Source organism: Oncorhynchus mykiss, chromosome 6 (genome assembly GCF_057628025.1).
Source record: "Oncorhynchus mykiss isolate SJ-2025 chromosome 6, ASM5762802v1, whole genome shotgun sequence".
NCBI lineage: Eukaryota > Metazoa > Chordata > Actinopteri > Salmoniformes > Salmonidae > Oncorhynchus > Oncorhynchus mykiss.
Genome location: NC_143027.1, coordinates 8,911,918 through 8,934,521, shown reverse-complemented (window position 1 = coordinate 8,934,521; position 22,604 = coordinate 8,911,918). Strand labels below are relative to the sequence as shown.

General features: G+C 42.6%; 1 protein-coding gene across 2 annotated transcripts in view; it reads right to left on the bottom strand.

Moving 5' to 3' along the window:
- Positions 1-21,982, bottom strand: part of LOC110525225 (excitatory amino acid transporter 1) — a 38,972-nt gene extending 16,990 nt beyond the window's left edge. Inside the window, exons 1-6 of one of the 2 annotated variants that reach the window (XM_036979359.2) lie at positions 21,316-21,982; positions 19,607-19,887; positions 18,238-18,375; positions 6,132-6,336; positions 5,446-5,488; positions 485-759 (exon numbers count right to left, since the gene is read on the bottom strand). In XM_036979359.2, the coding sequence (XP_036835254.1) occupies positions 485-759; positions 5,446-5,488; positions 6,132-6,336; positions 18,238-18,375; positions 19,607-19,787 (842 nt within the window). In that variant the 5' untranslated portion in view covers positions 19,788-19,887; positions 21,316-21,982. Of the gene's footprint in view, positions 1-484; positions 760-5,445; positions 5,489-6,131; positions 6,337-18,237; positions 18,376-19,606; positions 19,888-20,926; positions 21,083-21,315 lie in introns of those variants that run through there. The other variant, XM_090239269.1, reaches the window with a different exon arrangement.
- Positions 21,983-22,604: the final 622 nt, after the last annotated feature.

Here is a 22,604-nt window from a genome sequence, read left to right as displayed (position 1 = left end):
AAAAGCCTGTAATTCCCAGCCACCCTGTAATTCCCAGCCACCCTGTAATTCCCAACCACCCTGTAATTCCCAGCCCCCCTGTAATTCCCAGCCCCCCTGTAATTCCTAACCAGCCTGTAATTCCCAAAAAGCCTGTAATTCCCAGCCACCCTGTAATTCCCAGCCACCCTGTAATTCCCAACCACCCTGTAATTCCCAGCCCCCCTGTAATTCCCAGCCCCCCTGTAATTCCTAACCAGCCTGTAATTCCCAAAAAGCCTGTAATTCCCAGCCACCCTGTAATTCCCAGCCACCCTGTAATTCCTAACCAGCCTGTAATTCCCAGCCACCTTGTAATTTGAACTCTCCGGGGTGAGGTTTCCTCTAGGTACAGATTTAGGATCAGCTTCCAGTCCCACAATCCTAAAACTGAACCAAGATCAATGTCTAGGGGCAACTTCGCCCTAAACCGAATTCAAACCATGCCTAACACTGCACCACGCACCACATGATAATGGCCACCAGTCTCATGATAGCCTCGTTGAGACAGACAAAGAAGTCCTTGAGGGGCTTTCCCTGTTCCTTCATGCTGCCAATGATGAGACCGAAGCATATGGAGAACACGACCAGACCCAGGGCATTGACCCCGTTCACCTGCCCCGGGATGGGGATCACCTCCTCCCGCATGATATGCTGCCCCTGGGTCCCGTTCAAGACGAAGAGGGTATCGTTCACCGTCATCTTCACATGGACCACTCTCTTTCCGTACTGCGTTTTAAACTGTAGGGCAAAGGTGCAAAGCTTTATTGATTTTTGTTCAGTGTTTATACAGTGTATTCAGAAAGTATTCAGACCCCTTGACTTTTCCACATTTTGTTACGTTACAGACTTATTCTAAAATTGATTAACTAGTATTTTTCCCCTTATCAAATTACACACAATACCACATAATGACATCACAATACCACATAATGACATCACAATACCACATAATGACATCACAATACCACATAATGACAAAGCAAAACCGTTAAAAAAAAACTGATCCCATTCAGACTTTTTTCTCAGTACTTTGTTGAAGCACCTTTGGCAGCGATTACAGCCTTGAGTCTTTTTGGGTATGATGCTACATGTGTGTCTTGGACTATCATTAATGTGAAGACTTAAATTATCAAATCAATTGTCTATGTGCAATTATTACATGATTAAACTAACGCCATGGGAAAATGTTGTTTAAAGAGTTACTATTTCCAGAATTTAACAGTCACTTATTAATGTATTACCACATCATCAGTCATATTCTGAAGGTCGCAAACTCTTGGATATCAGCACGAACCCTAGTATAAATGATGAATCAGTGATATACCAATTGCTTAATTATTTATTTACTAACTAACTAAATAATCACACAGAAGTGCATAAATACACACAGGATGGGTTATATATTATACATGATGATAATGAAAAGTCCCTAGTGGACTAAACCAATATGACGGCTTGTTACACCAAATGAAAAGGGAGGGGCAGGTGAGAAAGAGCGGGAGGAAAAACAAAACGACTCCACTATCGTACACACAGCTGATAACTATGCTCATGGAAATGCTAATACTTTGCACATGAATGGCCGCTCATTCGAAAATAATTGCAATTTACACATCCGAGTGACCATCGGATTCTTGGTCACTTTGTTGTCTCTGTTGAAATCGCCAGTCCGTCTGCTGGAGGGTCAGTCGACAGAAAGTCTCTGGTTTGTCCCCCAGATCCTTTGTAGTTGTAGCGTCTGTCTGTTGCAATGGATATGTGAGACGTACCAATGGTCGTTTGATAGGGAAATGTTCTCCTCTCGTCTTCGGTCGAGTTTCCTAGACTCCTAGACAGCTGCAGACTGTGAATGTGTAGTCTTTAGTTTTGTAGAGATTTTCTTCTTCTCTGTTGAAAGTTTCAGAGTTCTAGCCATTACGTGCCCCTCGATCCTGACTAGTCTCCCAGTCCCTGCCACTGAAAAACATCCCCACAGCATGATGCTGCCACCACCATGCTTCACCGTAGGAATGGTGACTCGTTTCCTCCAGACTTGATGCTTGGCATTCAAACCAAAGATTTCAGCCTTAGTTTCATCAGACCAGAGAATCTTATTTCTCAAAGTCTGAGAGTCCTTTAGGTGCCTTTTGGCAAACTCCAAGCGGGCTGTCATGTGCCTTTTACTGAGGAGTGGCTTCCATCTAGACACTCTACCATAAAGGGCTGATTGCTGGAGTACTGCATAGAAGGTTCTCCCATCTCCACAGAGGAACTCCAGAGCTCTGTCAGAGTGACCATCGGATTCTTGGTCACCTCCCTGACCAAGACCCTTCTACTCGATTGCTCTGTTTGGCCAGGTGGCCAGGTCTAGGAAGAATCTTGGTGGTTCCAAACTTCTTCCATTTAAGAATGATGAAGGCCACTGTGTTCTTGGGGACCTTCAATGCTGCTAAAAAATGTTGGTTACCTTCCCCAGATCTGTGCCTCGTCACAATCCTGTCTCAGAGCTCTACGGACAATTCCTTCGACCTCACAACTTGGTTTTTGCTCTGACATGCACTGTCAACAGTGGGACCTTATATAGACAGGTGTGTGCCTTTCCAAATCATGTCCAATCAATTGAATTTACCACAGCTGGAATCCAATCAAGTTGAAGAAACAGCTCAAGGATGATCAATGGAAACAGGATGCACCTGAGCTCAATTTCGAGTCTAATAGCAAAGGGTCTGAGTACTTATGTAAATAAGGTATTTCAGTTTTTATTTTTTAATAAATTAGCAAAAATGTCTAAAAACACGTTTTTGCTTTGTTAATATGGGGTATTGTGTGTAGATGGATTAGGATAATAAAAATAAAAAATCAATTTTAGAATAAGGCTGTAACGTAACAAAATGTGGAAAGTCAAGGGGTCTGAATACTTTCCAAATCCACTGTATACGGGTAGGTAGATTTCTATGAACAGATTAACAATGAAAAAAACCAACACACTTTATTACATAAAAAACCTGGTCCTCTGTAGCTCAGTGGGTTGAGCATGGCACCTGCAATGCCAGGATAGTGGGTTTGATTCCTGGGACCACCGATATGATAAATGTATGCACGCATGACTGTAAGTCTCTATGGATAAAAACATCTGCTAAATGGTATATATTATTGTATAATATGTCATGTACACTGAGAGTAGAAAACATTAAGAACACCTGCTATGTCCATGACAGACTGACCAGGTGAAGGCTATGATCCCTTCCTGATGTCACTTGTTAAATCCACTTCAAACATGTCACACCCTGACCATAGTTTGCGTTGTATGTTTCTATGTTTTGTTTGGTCAGGGTGTGATCTGAGTGGGCATTCTATGTCTAGTTTGTCTATTTATATGTTTGGCCTGATATGGGTCTCAATCAGAGGCAGGTGTTAGTCATTGTCTCTGATTGGGAACCATATTTAGGTAGCCTGTTTTGTGTTGGGTTTGGTGGGTGGTTGTTTCCTGTCTTTGTGTTTGTTGCACCAGATAGGGCTGTTTCCTGTCTCTGTGTTTGTTGCACCAGATAGGGCTGTTTCCTGTCTTTGTGTTTTCTGCACCAGATAGGGCTGTTTCCTGTCTTTGTGTTTGTTGCACCAGATAGGGCTGTTTCCTGTCTTTGTGTTTTCTGCACCAGATAGGGCTGTTTCCTGTCTTTGTGTTTGTTGCACCAGATAGGGCTGTTTCCTGTCTTTGTGTTTTCTGCACCAGATAGGGCTGTTTCCTGTCTTTGTGTTTTCTGCACCAGATAGGGCTGTTTCCTGTCTTTGTGTTTTCTGCACCAGATAGGGCTGTTTCCTGTCTTTGTGTTTTCTGCACCAGATAGGGCTGTTTCCTGTCTTTGTGTTTTCTGCACCAGATAGGGCTGTTTCCTGTCTTTGTGTTTGTTGCACCAGATAGGGCTGTTTCCTGTCTCTGTGTTTGTTGCACCAGATAGGGCTGTTTCCTGTTTTTGTGTTTGTAGCACCAGATAGGGCTGTTTCCTGTCTTTGTGTTTGTAGCACCAGATAGGGCTGTTTCCTGTCTCTGTGTTTGTAGCACCAGATAGGGCTGTTTCCTGTCTTTGTGTTTGGTGCACCAGATAGGGCTGTTTCCTGTCTCTGTGTTTGTAGCACCAGATAGGGCTGTTTCCTGTCTCTGTGTTTGTTGCACCAGATAGGGCTGTTTCCTGTCTCTGTGTTTGTTGCACCAGATAGGGCTGTTTCCTGTCTTTGTGTTTGTAGCACCAGATAGGGCTGTTTCCTGTCTCTGTGTTTGTTGCACCAGATAGGGCTGTTTCCTGTCTCTGTGTTTGTTGCACCAGATAGGGCTGTTTCCTGTCTCTGTGTTTGTTGCACCAGATAGGGCTGTTTCCTGTCTTTGTGTTTGGTGCACCAGATAGGGCTGTTTCCTGTCTCTGTGTTTGTTGCACCAGATAGGGCTGTTTCCTGTCTCTGTGTTTGTAGCACCAGATAGGGCTGTTTCCTGTCTTTGTGTTTGTAGCACCAGATAGGGCTGTTTCCTGTCTCTGTTGTTTGTCGCACCAGATAGGGCTGTTTCCTATTTCTGTGTTTGTTGCACCAGATAGGGCTGTTTCCTGTCTCTGTGTTTGTTGCACCAGATAGGGCTGTTTCCTGTCTTTGTGTTTGGTGCACCAGATAGGGCTGTTTCCTGTCTCTGTGTTTGTTGCACCAGATAGGGCTGTTTCCTGTCTTTGTGTTTGGTGCACCAGATAGGGCTGTTTCCTGTCTCTGTGTTTGTTGCACCAGATAGGGCTGTTTCGTTTTTTTCACGTTTATTGTTTTGTATTATGTTCATGTTTAGTTTTCTTATTAAAAAACATGAACCTTAACCACGCTGCATTTTGGTCCTTCCCAGGAAGAACCCTGTTACACAACAGTGTAGATGAAGGGGAGGAGACAGGTTAAAGAAGGATTTCTAAGCCTAGAGACATGGATTGTGTATGTGTGCCATTCAGAGGGTGAATGGGCAAGACAACAATTTAAGTGCCTTTGAAAGGGGTATGATAGTATGTGCCAGGTGCACCGGTTTGTGTCAAGAACTGCAACAACGCTGCTAGGTTTTTGACACTCACCAGTGTATTAACAATGGCCCACCACCCAAAGGACATCCAGCCAAGTTGACACAACAGTGGGAAGCATTGGAGTCAACATGGACCAGCATCCCTGGGGAATGCTTTCAACACCTTGTAGAGTCCATGCCCCGACAAATTGAGTCTGTTCTGAGGAAGGTGTTCCTAATGTTTGGTGTATTCACGATAAGCAGTGGACTTTGATATTTCCCTGTGGGTTATATTACTAGGCTTCGTTAATACTATCTGGAAACGGCACTGATCTGGGTTTCACATTGTTCCCTTTGTACAAATATGTCAGTGAGATCGATGTACGGTCCAGGTTTACATTTTGGAACAGAAAAGGACTTACCTGCTGTGTGCAAGCTTGCACAATGTTTGGAGGGAACATGTTTCTAGAAGAGAGAAACAAACCAATCAAATCTCACTACTGAAAAAAGTATTTTACTTGCTTTTTATTTTCCTTTATAGTGACAAACTGATCATTCATGTGAATGTAAGAGAAAATTAGAAAACAACAGAACAGCAACAGGAAGCAACAACAGAATAGCAACAGGAAGCAACGACAGAACAGCAACAGGAAGCAAAGACAGAACAGCAACAGGAAGCAAAGACAGAACAGCAACAGGAAGCAAAGACAGAACAGCAACTGGAATCAACAACAGAACAGCAACAGGAAGCAACGACTGAACAGCAACAGGAAGCAACAACAGAACAGCAACAGGAAGCAACGACTGAACAGCAACAGGAAGCAAAAACAGAACTTCAACAGGAAACAACAGCAGAATAGCAACAGGAAACAACAACAGAACAGCATAAGGAAGCAACAACAGAACGACAACAGGAAACTACAACAGAACAGCAACAGGAAGCAATATAAATTACAGTTGCGACTCTAACTCAACACCAAGTGACCTCGTCAGCAAGTTTCGGATCCCTTGGCGTAACGGTTAAGGTGTTGGGTTGACAATCGCTGGACCTAGGTTTGAATCCCGGTCAGGGCACCACCCTGAATACACAACAATAATTATGGCCTACCTGATGAGGTCCAGGAAAGCGTCAGCAGGGCTGACCTGCTCGATCTTCTGCTGATTTTTGAATTCGTCCTTGGAGCCCTTCCCAGGGTGGATGATGAGCACCATGACGATGCCGATGAAGACTGCGATGACTGTGGTGGTCATGTAGTACACCACTGCCCGCATACCCATCTTCCCAGAGGCACGGCTGTCCAATGCTGCAATGCCTGGTGAGACAAAAAGACTGCCTGGTGAGTCAGTCTGAGAATAGAGAAAACACTTGATGACAATCCCAGACCTGCCATGCTCACCAAGTTTGTGTCCCAAATGGCTCCCCATTCCCTCTATAATGACTAGGGTGCTATTTAGGACACAGGCCACCACTATCCCCTGACGTTTTCTAACACAGGAATTGAAACTAGCTGTGACTTCCAGGCTGGACTGCTTCAGCTGAGTCGCTGTACCTGAGTTTGAATCTCTTTGACGGGATGTAAAGGATTTTAAAGTGAGAATTAAAAAAAAATGGTTATTCTGGGGAGGATAACATACTGGGACAATAAGCTTGCTTCAATAGCAATGACGTTAGTTAGCGACATATTTTCAGTGTCAGCTGTTCTTATGGGGTATTCCCCCCAGTTCAGCCTTTTGTGTGAATGAGATGTGATGTATGTGTTCTTTTCAGAGGTGCACCGTGTGACCCCTACATGGCCCCCAGTCTCTCTCCTCTGCTCTCCCCCTTTACACACTAATCTTATTGCCTGCAATTCTCTTTCTTTACTCCCCCCCCCCTTTTCCCTTTCGGACAACCCTGGGAAAACTTGTTGACTTAGTCCAGCTTGCACAGCTACATTGATTCTCCCCCATCTCTTTGGCAACAAGAAATGCAGCCACCGCATTTTCATCCTTTAGAGTGAAATAATTACTTTCTCATTCAGAGAATGTTCATTAAACCAAAGTGCTGTACACCCTTAGGAAAAGGGTTCCAACAGGGTTCTTCAACTGTCCCCATAGGAAGAACCTTTTTGGTTGCAGGTAGAATACTTTGTGGTTCCAGGTAGAACCCTCTGTGTAAAGGGTTCTACATGGAACTCAAAAAGGTTATAAATGAAACCAGAAGGGTTATTCAAAGAGTTCTAGAGGAGAGGAGAGTAGAGGAGACATTGTGATGTTAGAGCTATGCCAACTAAAATTCACAGCCATCCAGCACAATACCTATTCAGTTCCTTTAGGTCCAGGAACAATGAGCATGAGGCCATTAACTCTGTATAGGTTCTGTCCTAAATGGTACTCTATTCATTTAAAAGTAGTGCACTATATAGGGAATAGGGTGCCTTTTGGGACGCATACCCAGATCTCTGGCATTAGCACAACAGACAAAAGTGAACTATTTATTTGTAGCCTGTCAGAAGTAGAAGTTCCCTGCAGGGTTCCTTCATTTATTGAACTGATGCAAATGCAGATAGTCTGTCTGATGTTCTATATTGACTTAGACCTTTTATGAACAGTGATTTTTAGGACAATTTTTTTTTTATGGCAAAAATATCTTGAAGACAACTGATCGTGCCAATCAAGGCACTGTTTAGGCCTACATTGCCAACTGTGCATCAACAGTGTAGTGTTTACTTTAAAATGAGAGATTATACATACATCCAGATGAGCAAAACAGAGGCACAGTGCATTCAGAAAGTATTTCAGACCCCTTGACTTTTTCCACATATAGTTACATTACAGCTTTATTATAACATTGATCAATTGTTTTACCCCCCTCACCAATACCCCAAAATGACAAAGCAATGATAAAGTTTTTTTTATTTTAAATACATTTATAAACATTTTAAAAAAACCTGTCTTTTGCTTTGTCATTATGTGGTATTGTACGTAGATCGGTGGGGGAAATACAACTATTTCATACATTTTAGAATACGGCTGTTAATGTAACAAAATGTGGAAAAAGTCAAAGGGTCTGAATACTTTCTGAATGCACCGAGTTAGTGTAAAAAACGTATTAGTCTGATTTAGCCATGGGCTAGAACTAACGAGTGGGTTGATGTGAGCAGAGGCCCCACCACACACCCCTTGTATAACCTCCACGGCCCCACCCCCTATCTCCCAATTCATCCACCCATCCACCCACCCTTTAAACCTCTGCACTTCCCTCTTATGTGGGGTCATGAAATGCCTGGCCACAATATGTTAGTTTTTTCTCTTCTAGAAAGCAACGGAAGGAAATGCAGTGTTTTATGTGTAGTAAGAGGACAAGGAGGGAGAGCCATGAGGGCCCTTGTCACAAGCAGACCACACATAGCAGTAATTAGAGCAGCTGACGCAAAGAGGGAGAAAACGACAGAGGCCTCTCTCTCAATTAAATTTAAGTTTAAATTTAAGGGCTTTATTGGCATGGGAAACATATGTTACCATTGCCAAAGCAAGTGAGGTAGATAAACAAAAGTGAAATAAACCATTTATTTAACTAGGCAAGTCATTCTTATTTTCAATGAAGGCCTAGGAACAGTGGGTTAACTGCCTGTTCAGGGGCAGAATGACAAATTTGTACCTTGCCAGCTCAGGGGATTGAACTTGCAACCTTCCGGTTACTAGTTCAACGCTCTAACCACTAGGCTACCCTGCCGCCCCAAAATAAACATAAAAAAATGTACAGTAAACATTACACGCACAGAAGTTCCAAAAGAAGAAAGACATTTGAAATGTCATATTATGTCGTAAAGATGTTTTTTTTTTATGTATTATTATTTCACCTTTATTTAACCAGGTAGGCTAGTCGAGAACAAGTTCTCATTTACAACTGCGACCTGGCCAAGATAAAGCAAAGCAGTTCGACACATATAACAACACAGAGTTGTTGGAGTAAATGGAGTACATGGAGTAAAACAAACATACAGTCAATAATACAGTAGAAAAATAAGTCTATATACAATGTGAGCAAATGAGGTGAGATAAGGGAGGTAAAGGCAATACATAGGCCATGGTGGCGATGTAAATACAATATAGCAATTAAAACACTGGAATGGTAGATTTGACAGTAGGTGAGTGTGCAAAGTAGAAATACTGGGATCTAAATGAGCAAAATAAATAACTAAATACAGTAGGGGAAGAGGTAGTTGTTTGGGCTATTTATAAATGGGCTATGTACAGGTGCAGTGATCTGTGAGCTGTACAGGATCAGTGAGCTGCTCTGACAGCTGGTGTTTAAAGCTAGTGAGGGAGATAAGTGTTTTCAGTTTCAGAGATTTTCGTAGTTCGTTTCAGTCATTGGCAGCAGAGAACTGGAAGGAGAGGCGGCCAAAGGAGGAATTGGCTTTGGGGGTGACCAGAGAGATATACCTGGAGTGCGTGCTACAGGTGGGTGCTATGGTGACCAGCAAGAAGAGATAAGGCGGGGCTTTACCTAGCAGAGACCTGAGGATGACCTGGAGCCAGTGGGTTTGGCGACGAGTATAAAGCAAGGGCCAGCCAACGAGAGCGTACAGGTCGCAGTGGTGGGTAGTATATGGGGCTTTGGTGACAAAACGGATGGCACTGTAATAGACTGCATCCAATTTGTTGAGTAGGGTGTTGGAGGCTATTTTGTAAATGACATCGCTGAAGTCAAGGATCGGTAGGATGGTCAGTTTTACGAGGGTATGTTTGGCAGCATGAGTGAAGGATGCTTTGTTGCGAAATAGGAAGCCAATTCTAGATTTAACTTTGGATTGGAGATGTTTAATGTGAGTCTGGAAGGAGAGTTTACAGTCTAACCAGACACCTAGGTATTTGTAGTTGTCCACATATTCTAAGTCAGAACCGTCCAGAGTAGTGATGCTGGACTGGCGGGCAGGTGCAGGCAGCGATCGGTTGAAGAGCATGCATTTAGTTTTACTTGTATTTAAGAGCAGTTGGAGGCCACGGAAAGAGAGTTGTATGACATTGAAGCTCGTCTGGAGGGTTGTTAACACAGTGTCCAAAGAGGGGCCAGAAGTATACAGAATGGTGTCGTCTGCGTAGAGGTGGATCAGAGACTCACCAGCAACAAGAGCGACATCATTGATATATACAGAGAAGAGAGTCGGCCCAATAATTAAACCCTGTGGCACCCCCATAGAGACTGAAGTAGTTGGTGAACCAGGTGAGGCAATCATTTGAGAAACCAAGGCTGTTGAGTCACATCTGTTGATGTGCAAATGGTTAAAGTACAAAAGGGAAAATTGGGTTTGTTTTTGAATTCTTCGTGGATCTGTGTAATATGAGGAAAATATGTCTCTAATATGGTCATACATTTGGCAGGAGGTTAGGAAGTGCAGCTCAGTTTCCACCCCGTTTTGTGGGCAGTGTGCACATAGCCTGTCTTCTCTTGAGAGCCAGGTCTGCCTACTTTCTCAATAGCAATGTTCACTGAGTCTGTACATAGTCAAAGCTTTCCTTAAGTTTGGGTCAGTCACAGTAGTCAGGTATTCTGCCACTGTGTACTCTCTGTTTAGGGCCAAATAGCATTCTAGTTTGCTCTGTTTTTTTGTTAATTCTTTCCAATGTGTCAAGTAATTATCTTTTTGTTTTCTCATGATTTGGTTGGGTCTAATTGTGTTGCTGTCCTGGGGCACTGTGGGGTCTGTTTGGGTTTGTGAACAGAGCCCCAGGACCAGCTTGCTAAGGGGACTCTTCTCCAGGTTCATCTTTCTGTAGGTGATGGCTTTATTATTATGGAAGGTTTGGGAATCGCTTCCTTTTAGGTGATTGTATAATTTAATGGCTCTGTTCTGGATTTTGATAATTAGCGGGTATCGGTCTAATTCGGCTCTGCATGCATTATTTGGTGTTTTACGTTGTACACTGAGGATATTTTTTGCAGAATTCTGCATGCAGAGTCTCAATTTGGTGTTTGTGAATTCTTGGTTGGTGAGTGGGCCCCAGACCCTCTCTCTCTCTCTCTACCTCCGTCTCTCCCTCTCTCTACCGCTGTCTCTTTCTCTCTCTCTCTACCTCCGTCTCTCTCTCTCTCTACCTCCGTCTCTCTCCCTTTCTCCCTCTCCCATCTAACAAACAACATAATTTGAAGGACAGGCAATATCAGAAATTATCTAGATATTATGGTACAATTTATCAGTAACATATTGGGATATACACTAAACAACATATGGATATTGGCAGGAAATGGAACACGCTGTTGTACATGTCGATCGAGATCTTTCCAAACATGCTCAAAGGGTGACATGTCTGGTGAGTATACAGACCATGGAATAACTAGGCCATTTTCAGCTTCCAGGAATTGTGTACAGATCTTTGTGACCGTGGGGCCATGCATTATCATGCTGAAACATGAAGTGATGGAGGTGGATGAATGGCATGACAATGGGCCTCAGGATCTCGTCACAGTATCTCAGTGCATTCAAATTTCCATTGATAAAAATCAGTTGTGTTCGTTATCCATAGCTTATGCCTGCTCATAACATAACCCCAACACCACCATGAGGCACTCTGTTCACAACATTGACGTCAGCAAACCGCTCTCCACCCGACACCATACATGCTGTCTGCTATCTGTCCGGTACAGTTGAAACCAGGATTCAACCGTGAAGAGCACACAACTCCAGCATGCCAGTGGCCATCGAAGGTGAGCATTTGCCCACTGAAGTCGGTTACGACGCCAAACTGCAGTCAGGTCAAGACCCTGGTGAGGACGACGAGCACACAGATGATCTTCCCTGAGACGGTTTCTGACAGTTTGTTCAGAAATGTTTTGGTTGTGCAAACCCACAGTTTCATCAGCTGTCTGGGTAGTTGGTCTCAGACGATCCCACAGTTTCATCAGCTGTCTGGGTAGTTGGTCTCAGACGATCCCACAGTTTCATCAGCTGTCTGGGTAGTTGGTCTCAGATGATCCCACAGTTTCATCAGCTGTCTGGGTAGTTGGTCTCAGATGATCCCACAGTTTCATCAGCTGTCTGGGTAGTTGGTCTCAGATGATCCCGCAGGTGAAGAAGCCGGATGTGGAGGTCCACGGCTGGCATGGTTACATGTGGTCTGCGGTTGTGAGGCCGGTTGGACATACTGCCAAATTCTCTAAAACAACATTGGAGGCGGCTTATTGTAGGAAAATTAACATTAAATTCTCTGGCAACAACTCTGGTGGACATTCCTGCAGTCCGCATGCCAATTGCACACTCTCTCAAAACTTGACACATTTCTGGCATTGTGTTGTGTGACAAAACTGCACATTTTTAGAGTGGCCTTATTGTCCCCCAGCACAAGGTGCACCTGTGTAATGATCATGCTGTTTAATCAGCTTCTTTATAAACCACACCTGTCAGGTGGATGGATTATACTAGGAGAACTGCTCACTAACAAGGATGTAAAAAATAACAAAAATTGTCCACAAAATATGAGAGAAATAAGCTTTTTGTGCATATGGAACATTTCTGAGAATATTTCAGCTCGTGAAAAATGGGATCAACACTCGTTGGGTTTATGTTTTTGTTCAGTATAAAAGTGTCAAACCCCTTTAACTGTTGTATGTCACAATATATTGAAATGTTTCACTTTTCTTACAATGTTGCAATTCCGAAGTTGTACGTAACATATTTTGTACCATCAGTAGTCATATTAGCCAAGCTCAACCAATATCCATCCATTTTTATCACGTCCATGTTTGCATTTGATGGGATCCCAAAAAAGTTTCCCTATATTCTATACATGTCGTAGTCTGAATCAAAGTGTTTATTTCAAGTCTCAATGTGGCAGCCACCCAGTGTCAACATCGATGTCATTCTCTAACCATAGACTCCAATGTAGTCAGGCAACAAGAGTTTCCCATTTCATAGTGTAAATCAAACCCTGCGACGGTTTTATGAGCCAATGACCAACGTAATGTTTCCTACAGCTGTTTAACACAGTAATGCTAGATGAGGAAACACTTTCACAGATGTAATAATACTGATCAGATTATATATTTCCAGAAAATAATTGCCCAATATGCTCCTTAATAAAGTTATTCTCTTCTTCACTGTTTTTGGGGGGTTTACTTTAGTCTACACTAAGTTCACAGTATCAAAGAGACCAAACATTTCCTTTCACTTTCAATTGATTTTTCCTCCATTGTCAAATTCTGAATTATAGATTAAATTGCATCCAGTAAAAATGGGGGAAAAAACATCCCCCTCACGTTTTTAAAGTGTGAAATGCTTTTTTTGGGAAACATAGGCGCAACATATCTTACTGGAAGAGTCTCTATTCATGAGGTGAGAGAAAGGCTGCTTTGTCTCTCCAGGCTGTCTCTGCATGGCCACCGTGACCCTTGACCCTACTCGACCTTTGACCCTACTCGACCCGAGTCGGAAGCTCCTGTTGGGTGAAGAGACCGGCGACCACACAGGAGCAGCACCACCTAGTCTCACAACAACCCCTGTTCAGTTCACTCTTCCCCTTCATTACTCTCTCTCCATTCCATCTGTTCATCTGTAACTCAACACTCAATCACCTATCTTTACTCCCCCAAAACAGATCTGAAGGTTTATGCTCGATACCACAACTTCCCAGAGCTCAGTCTGAACACAGATCCTATTAAATGACAGTCTGGCTGGCTAGCTAACAAACATACTGTGCAGATGTACCTACAAATGCAGTGATTAAAGATCCAATGCAGCTGTTTTTATCTCAATATCAAATCATTTCTGGGTAACAATTAAATAACTTAGCGTGATTGCTTTCAATTCTAATGTTCAAAAATAAACAAAAAGGAGTGGTCTGATTGGGGAGGGGAAAACTGAAAACGAGTTGTTATTGGCTGAGTGGTTTCAAACTCTCTTTCTTATTGGTCTATAAACTAATTGACTGCTTGGTGATGTCACCAGGAAGGCCAAAAGTCCATCCCACCAGTCTTTTCAAACAGCTCTTACACTAAAAGGGAATTATCATCATTTTCACAACTTCACAGTATTATTCTATTTGACATTTTAGTCGTTTAGCAGATGCTCTTATCCAGAGTGACTGACAGATAATGCATTTTAAGATAGCTAGGTGGGACAGCCACATATCACCTTCATAGTAAGTACATTTTCAAATGAAGCATGTGTTTTGTTAGTCCACCAGATCGGGGGCAGTAGGGATGACCAGGGATGTTCTCTTGATAAGTGCGTGAATTAGGCAATTTTCAAAATGTAATGAGTACTTTTGGGTGTCAGGGGAAATGTATGGAGTAGAAATTACATTATTTTCTTCAGGAATGTAGTGAAGTAAAAGTGGTACTTTATAGTATTTTTTACTTAAACTCTACGGCATCGGTGACACTACCACAGGACGGTTGAGCTAACGTAGGCTAATGTGATTAGCATGACGTTGTAAGTAACAAGAACATTTCCCAGGACATGGACATATCTCATATGGGCAGAAAGCTTAAATTCTTGTTAATCTAACTGAACTGTCCAATTTACAGTAGCTATTACAGTGAAATAGAACCATGATATTGTTTGAGGAGAGTGCACAGTTAGGCATTTGAAAATGTATCAATAAACCAATTAGGCACATTTGGGCAGACTTAATAAAAAATGTTTAACAGAAATACAATGGTTCATTGGATCAGTCTAAAACTTCACATACACTGCTGCCGTCTAGTGGCCAAAATCTAAATTGCACCTGCGTTGGAGTAATACATGATGGCCTTTCTCTTGCATTTCAAAGATGATGGTACAAAAAATTACAAAAGAACAGTTGTTTTTTCTTTGTATTATCTTTGTATGATTGTATGATTCACCTACATTCCTTTCACATTTCCACAACCTTCAAAGCGTTTCCTTTCAAATGGTACCAAGAATATGCATATCCTTGCTTCAGGGCCTGAGCTACAGGCAGTTAGACTTGGGTATGTCATTTTAGGTGAAAATTGAAAAAAACAGTCTGATCCTTAAAAGGTTTTTAAGTACTTTACACCACTGTACATACTACAGGGATTTCTTGAAGAGCTTTGGTCTGAAAACACAGAGCTTTGTTTACTATCATGTATCATGTGACATTAGCTCAGAGGATATGTTAATGAAGAGCTGCACGGTACAAAGAGTGTTATTATAGGCCAAGAAGCCACTCAGAAGCCACATGCATAACGCCCACTTCCTGTCAAATACAAACAAGCAGACACGACCAGGTACGAGCCCGTCCCGGACTCACTGATGTTTTGGTTTGACTTTGTACATTGGCTAAGAATTGGGACAAAGAAATACAAATATCTGTCTTTGGATCATGACCTTCCAGTAAGGTCATTTAGAAGCACATCTGGACCCCAAAAAACATGCAATGGTAAACATGGAATAGTGTTTGCTCTCAGGTTAGGTCCTAAATACCACCTTATTCCCCTAAATAGTGTACTTGGCCTGAAGAAAATAAGTTCTTTATATAGGGAATAGGGTGCCATTAGGACGTGACCACAGAGGTACATGGTAAAGTCAAGAATCAACAAACAAAGTGTTTTGTTTGTTAAAATCACATAGCAATATCTATCAATATATACTGAACACACATATAAACGCAACAATTTCAAAGATTTTACTGAGATAAAGTTAATGTGAGGAAAATCCTAATCTATAGATTTCCCTCCTTGGAGGGAATAGGCTTACCCACTGGGGAGCCAGAACTAGCCAATCAGAATATGTTTTTCTGGACAAAAGGGCTTTACTACAGACAGAAATACTCCTCAGCACCCACCCAATGACGATTCCGCAGGTGAAGAAGCCGGATGTGGAGGCCCACGGCTGGCGTGATGCCGGTTGGACATGCTGCCAAATTCTCTATAACGACATTGTAGGCAGCTTATGGTAGAGAAATGAACATTCAATTCTCTGGCATCAGCTCTGGTGGACATTCCTGCAGTCAGCATGCCAATTGCACGCTCCCTCATATCTTGACACATACAGTATGTGGCATTGACAAAACTGCACATTTTAGAGTGGCCCTTAATTGACCCCAGCACAAGGTGCACCTGTGTAATGATCATGCTGTTTAATCAGCTTCTTGATATGCCACATCTGCCAGGTGGATGGATTATCTTGACAAAGGAGAAATGTTCACTAACAGGGATGTAAACAAGTTGTGCACAAAATTAGAGAAATAAGCTTTTGGCCTATTTTGTGCCTATGGAACATTTCTGCGATTTTTGGATTTCAGCTCCTGAAACATGGGACCAACAATTTACATGATGCATATATATTTTTGTTCAGTGTAATATTGTATTAGTTAAGAGTTGGAAAGGTGGTCTCATCTAAAGGATACAGTGCATTCAGAAAGTATTCAGACCCCTTCCCCTTTTCCACGTTTTGTTACATTACAGCCTTATTCTAAAATGGATTAAATAAAACAAATCCTCATCATTCTACACACAATACCCCGTAATGACATCACAAACCCCGTAATGACATCACAAACCCCATAATGACATCACAATACCCCATAATGACATCACAAAACCCCATAATGACATCACAAAACCCCATAATGACATCACAATACCCCATAAGGACATGGCGAAAACAGGTTTTTAGAACTTTGTGCAAATGTATTAAAAATAAAAAACAGTAAGTATTCAGACCCTTTGCTATGAGACTCGAAATTGAGCTCAGGTGCACCCCGTTCCCATTGATCATCCTTGAGGTGTTTCTACAACTTGACTGGACTCCACCTGTGGTAAATTCAATTGATTGAACATTATATGGAAAGGCACACACATGTCTATATAAGGTCCCACAGTTGACAGTGCATGTCAGAGCAAAGACCAAGCCATGAGGTCGAAGGAATTGTCCGTAGAGCTCAGAGACAGGATTGTGCCGAGGCACAGATCTGGGGAAGGGTACCAAAACATTTCTTCAGCATTGAAGGTCCCCACGAACACAGTGGGCTTCTTCATTCTTAAATGGAAGTATTTTTGAACTACCAAGACTATTACTAGAGCTGGCCGCCTGGCCAAACTGAGCAATCGGGGAGAAGGGCCTTGGTCAGAGAGGTGACCAAGAACTCAATGGTCACTCAGACAGAGCTCCAGAGTTCCTCTGTGGAGATGGGAGAACCTTAGAAGGACAACCATCTATGCAGCATTCCACCAATCAGGCCTTTATGGTAGAGTGGTCAGGCGGAAGCCGCTCTTCAGTAAAAGGAACATGACAGCCCGCTTGGAGTTTGCCAAAAGGCACCTAAAGGATGCTTAGACCATAAGAAACAAGATTATCTCGTCTGATGAAACCAAGATGGAAGTCCTTGGTTTGAATGCCAAGCATCACGTCTGCAGGAAACCTGGCACCATCGCTACGGTGAAGCAGGGACTGGGAGACTAGTCAGGACTGAGGGAAAGATGAACTGAGCAAAGTACAGGGAGATCCTTGATGAAAACCTGCTCCGGAGCATTCAGGACCTGAGACTGGGGCGAAGGTTAATCTTCTACCAGGACAATGACTCTAAGCACACAGCCAAGACAACAAAGGACTGGCTTCAGGACTAGTCTCTGAATGTCCTTGAGTTGCCCAGACAGATCCCGGACTTGAACCAGAACGAACATCTCAGGAGAGACCTGAAAATAGCTGTGCAGCGATGCTCCCCATCCAACCTGACAGAGCTTGAGGAGATCTGCAGAGAAGAATGGGAGAAACTCCCCAAATACAGGTGTGCCAAGCTTGTAACGTCATGCCCAAGAAGACTTGAGGCTATAATCACTGCCGAAGTACAGAGTAAAAGGTCTGAAAATTTAAATGTTATATACGTTTTTTATTTTGAATAAATTAGCACAATTTATACAATGTTTTTGCTTTGTCATTATGGGGTTTTGTGATGTCATTATGGGGTTTTGTGATGTCATTATGAGGTATTATGTGTAGATTGATGAGGAAACTTTTCATCTGTGTTTTTAGGGCAGTAGTAGCAGTTAATTTATTATAGCTGCTTGTCCAGCTAAACCATTCATGTTTTCTCAGCAGTAGTATCGCAACAGTATAGACGATGTTGGTAGAGTTAAAGCCATAGTATGAGCAGTGGGCACACTCCTGGATGAAGTACAGATCTAGGATCAGCTTCCTCTTCCCCTAAACTGACCGAAGATCAGCGTCTAAGGGCAACTTCACCCAACTCCAGTGTGGTGTGGTGGAACAGGCGGTTCCTCGTCTAACCTGTGATGAGACTGGACACCAGCAAGGGAAGCACCAGCATCTGCAGCATCCTCATCAGCAGCTCTCCAGGAAATGAGAAATACTTCACCTCGCGGTAGGTCATCTTGTAGGGCCGCAGTGCAAATCCCAGCCCTATACCTGTCAAATAAAATAAACAACCTCATCTATATAATAGTCTGACTGGAACAGATGCATGCAATTATCCATCCACAATAATCCCACAGATGTATATCTCGTTAAAGAGATCTACACTGAGTGGACAAAACATTAGGAACACCTACTACCACACCCTGTTCAAAGGCACTTATATGTTTAGTCTTGCCCATTCACCCTCTGAATGGCACACATACACAATTCATGTCTCAAATGTCTCAAGGCTTAAAAATTATTCTTTAACCTGTCTCCTCCTCTTCATTTACACTGATTAAAGTGGATTTAACATCAATAAGGGATCATAGCTTTCACTTGGATTCACCTGGTCAGTCTATATCATGGAAAGAACATGTTTTGTCCACTCAGTGTATATGGGATTGAAAAAAGGCTTCCGTTTGTACGAAAACTCCTAACACAAGTTGAGGATGTGTCCCAAATGACACCCTATTTCGCCTACATAGTGCACTACTTTTGACCAGAGCCTACGGTTGTAGCGCACAATATAAGGTATAGGGTGTGATTTGGACCACTCTATTAGTGTGATCCTGAATTTCAACATGACTCCAGGTGGCAGGGTTAGGGTTCAGGAAAGGAAAGGAGGAGCAGGCACTTCAATTGACCCTTTCTCTGGGGGCTGTGTGTGGAATTCTATCACAGAGCTTTTCCCGGCTATGATCCTGCTGGGATAGGCTAAGGGGTTAATGGGTAGAGGTTAGAGGTTAGAGGTTAGTGAAGGGTTCCTCCACTCACTTCATCTGACTCGCCATTATTCTTCCCTGGGAGCATGAAGGCATGGTGGGAAGTTACACTGCTATCAGATGCACTGATGTCACAGCAGATTATCAATCGTGACCAAATTCTCCCATTTTGTATGATGTGAGAAGGAGAATATGAAAACATTGATTCTAAGTGGATACCAACCTTCAACACAATGCATTTTACAATTTTGTTAAACTAAATCTAATAATGTGTTTGTTTGTGTGTGTGTGTGTGTGTGTGTGTGTGTGTGTGTGTGTGTGTGTGTGTGTGTGTGTGTGTGTGTGTATTTGTGAGTGCATGTGTAAGATAGAGAGAGAGAGAGAAAGAGAGAGAGAGCGAGAGAGAGAGAGAAAGAGAAAGAGATAGGATGAGGAATATGAAGAAATGAATACCAACTCCGTTCTTCCTGGCCCTTTCTCATTTCTCATACTAAAAGGCTAAAAGACACAACACTTGCCGATGATGACCGCAGCGACAGTGAAGATCACAAAGGCGTTTCTGCGGAAGAAACCCTTGACGTCATCCTTAGTGACACTCTCCACCCTCTGCACAGCCTTCAGGGAACGGGACTGGAGGCCATCGCGGATCTGTCTGACTCGGCTTCGGGCCTGCGGGTTCTCCCCGTTGCTCTTGGTCATAGTTGCTGGTACCACTATATTCCCAACACCCGTGAGGACCTATAGATCCTGATTCTGTGTCCGGCTCCCCACACTGGTCTTAGAGCTGAGATGAGACAATCTTGGGGAGGGAAGGAGGGTGGAAAATGTAAGAGAAGAAGAGGGCTATAATATGTATTTGTTTAATTCATGTTTTATTGTCACATACACCAGATAGGTGCAGTGGAATGCATTGTTTTACTGGGTCAGCCACCCCTGGAGCAAATTAGGGTTAAGTGCTTTGCTCAAGGCACATCCACAGATTTTTCATCTTGTCAGCTCAGGTATTCAAACCAGCAACTTTCAGTTACTGCCACCCCAAATCATCACACTTACCATCCACAATCTCTGGACCAAAACCTGGTGCAAAGCCCACCAGTGGAAATGTACCATAATGATCCATTGAAAAATCCCTATTAAGTATCAGACAACTAAAAACCCCCAAACTGTACAGTGTGTAGACCTACACGTTCCAATGATCATCACAAGTTAAACTCTCAAGGGGCCAAGTGGGAATGAACAGAAAGAAAAGGGAACTTTCCCAAAACAACATCAAATGACATGGATTGGATAATATTTTCACAGAAAGTAAGTCATATAACCTAAAGAAAGTCATCTATCCATTGCCATCGATCTGATCACCAATAATTTACTTTTAGATTTCAGTTTTAGGTGAACATCTGTGATATATACTGTATGTACGTATACAAAATATATAAAATAAAGATGAATATATCTGAACTGAAAATATAAGGAATACAGACAAGTTCTTTATGCAGTAGCTGTTGTAGTGTAGGAGCCAGCCTGGTCTCATAGACTAGACGTAACAGAGTCAATTTAAATCCGAGGTGCTGAAATTAGCATAATATGTTATCTTTGGTATGGTTACATAAGACATACGGTTACATATAACAAACGTCTAGCAATGCAAAGGTTGCATGTTTCGAACCCTAACCTTAGCCCTAGCCTAGCTAACGTTAGCTACCCAGCTAACATTAGTCACAACTATTTGAAATTCGTGGCATTTCATACATTCTGCAAATTCGTAACATATTGTACAAATTGTAATTTGCAAAATGATATAAGAAATGGATGATGGACATTCAAAAATTAAGACATACCATAGTTAACGTAACATCTCATGCAAATTGGAGTTTTCTTGATTTACTTTTACTATGTTACGTCTACCCCTGAGTCCAGGTTGACTACACTGCTCGGGCTACAATGAAACAACATAGAACTGAAGGAAGCAAAACTCCACTGCCTTAGTAATGCCACATGTGGAATCACAGATTGTTTTTGTTCAGTCTGAGCTGCCAGATAGTGAGTAATCAATAGAAAGCAACCAATAGTGAACTGCCAGATAGTGAGTAACCAATAGAAAGCAACCAATAGTGAACTGCCACATAGTGACTAACCAATAGTGAGGTATGAGTAAACAGTAGCACACAGCCAGTGGTTCAGTCCGATAAACACATTTTAAAAAGTGTGAAGAGAGTTGCTACTGTACCTTTAAACTTTGGGATACCTTCCTTTAGGGAGTCATTTCTTGGCCTTTGCAGGGTTATTTGGGGTAAATCTCAGTCAATAAACAGAGAAGAGGAGCTCTTTAAGTCGGATCTGGTACAACCAGTGCTGGAGAGGAGGGAGAGAGGGAATGAGGGAGAGAGGGAATGAGGGAGAGAGGGAATGAAAGGGCCAGTGAGCGAATGGAGGGAGGAGGTGCAGAAAACTCTCTCACACGCTGGAGGCTCACTGAAGAGGGAGGAGATTGTAATCTCCTCCAAGGAACACCTCCCTTTCAGACAGAGGGGCTTGAGGGAATAATGAGGTTTTGCCACAGCAGGGAAAAAGAGGCCTTCTTAATTTTCTTCTTTCACATGCTTTTCAAGCTTCGTCAGTTCAGCTTGATTGGACATGAAAAAGCAGAATCAGACACGAGACCAACAGCTGTGCTATAGCCATCTAAAATATGGACGGAGCTTCCTTTGTCGCTTCCTCCCGAATTCCAGAAGGAACCATCAAACCAATTAACATACAGATATGGCAGTTATGACATAGGCATTCTAATGTTTAGAATGCTGCTGTTCCTGCCTCCCGAGCGGCGCTACACATTGTCGCTACACATCTTCCTCCCAAATTCCAAGAAGATGACTCCCTCAGTCATGTGCAGTTGTGTTGATATTTGATATCCAGTTTGACCCTATGCTAGAAAACTCAGAATCAAGTGTAGAGTCCAAGCAAATATTGACCGTGTTGCTGTGGTTTTATGTAACGTTACACTGAAAGAAACACAGGCAAAAAACACAGGTAAAATAATCATTGCGGGGGACTTGAGGGCCAAAGCTCAAACCACTAGGCTACTTGCCACCCCATATGACTTAAATGAATAAAAAAAATAAAAAACATTGGTAAGAGGGAAAATAATTGGCTGTGACGGTACAATACAATACAATACATATGCTCTTTCTAGACTACTGGATACTGTATCTCCAAACGTACACATGCCTACGGAACAAATACACAGTAAGTCAAGGCAGTGACATAACAACATTGGCAGCGTTGAACAGCTAATCTGTTCTATTTAACGTTTCTCCTGAGGTCCCCGGACCCTCGTCGTCTCAGTGGAGAACCAGTACAAAGAAGCCCTCAGTCAAGCTGTCAGGAACAATACAGTACATCTGAGCACAAGATCATTTGTCAGTGGACAAACAGCTCCTGAGTGCCAAATTTCGGTGAGAATCCCCACAGTGCTGCGGTCTCCCCCTGGGGCTTGAGAACGTCTGGATGATTCTCATC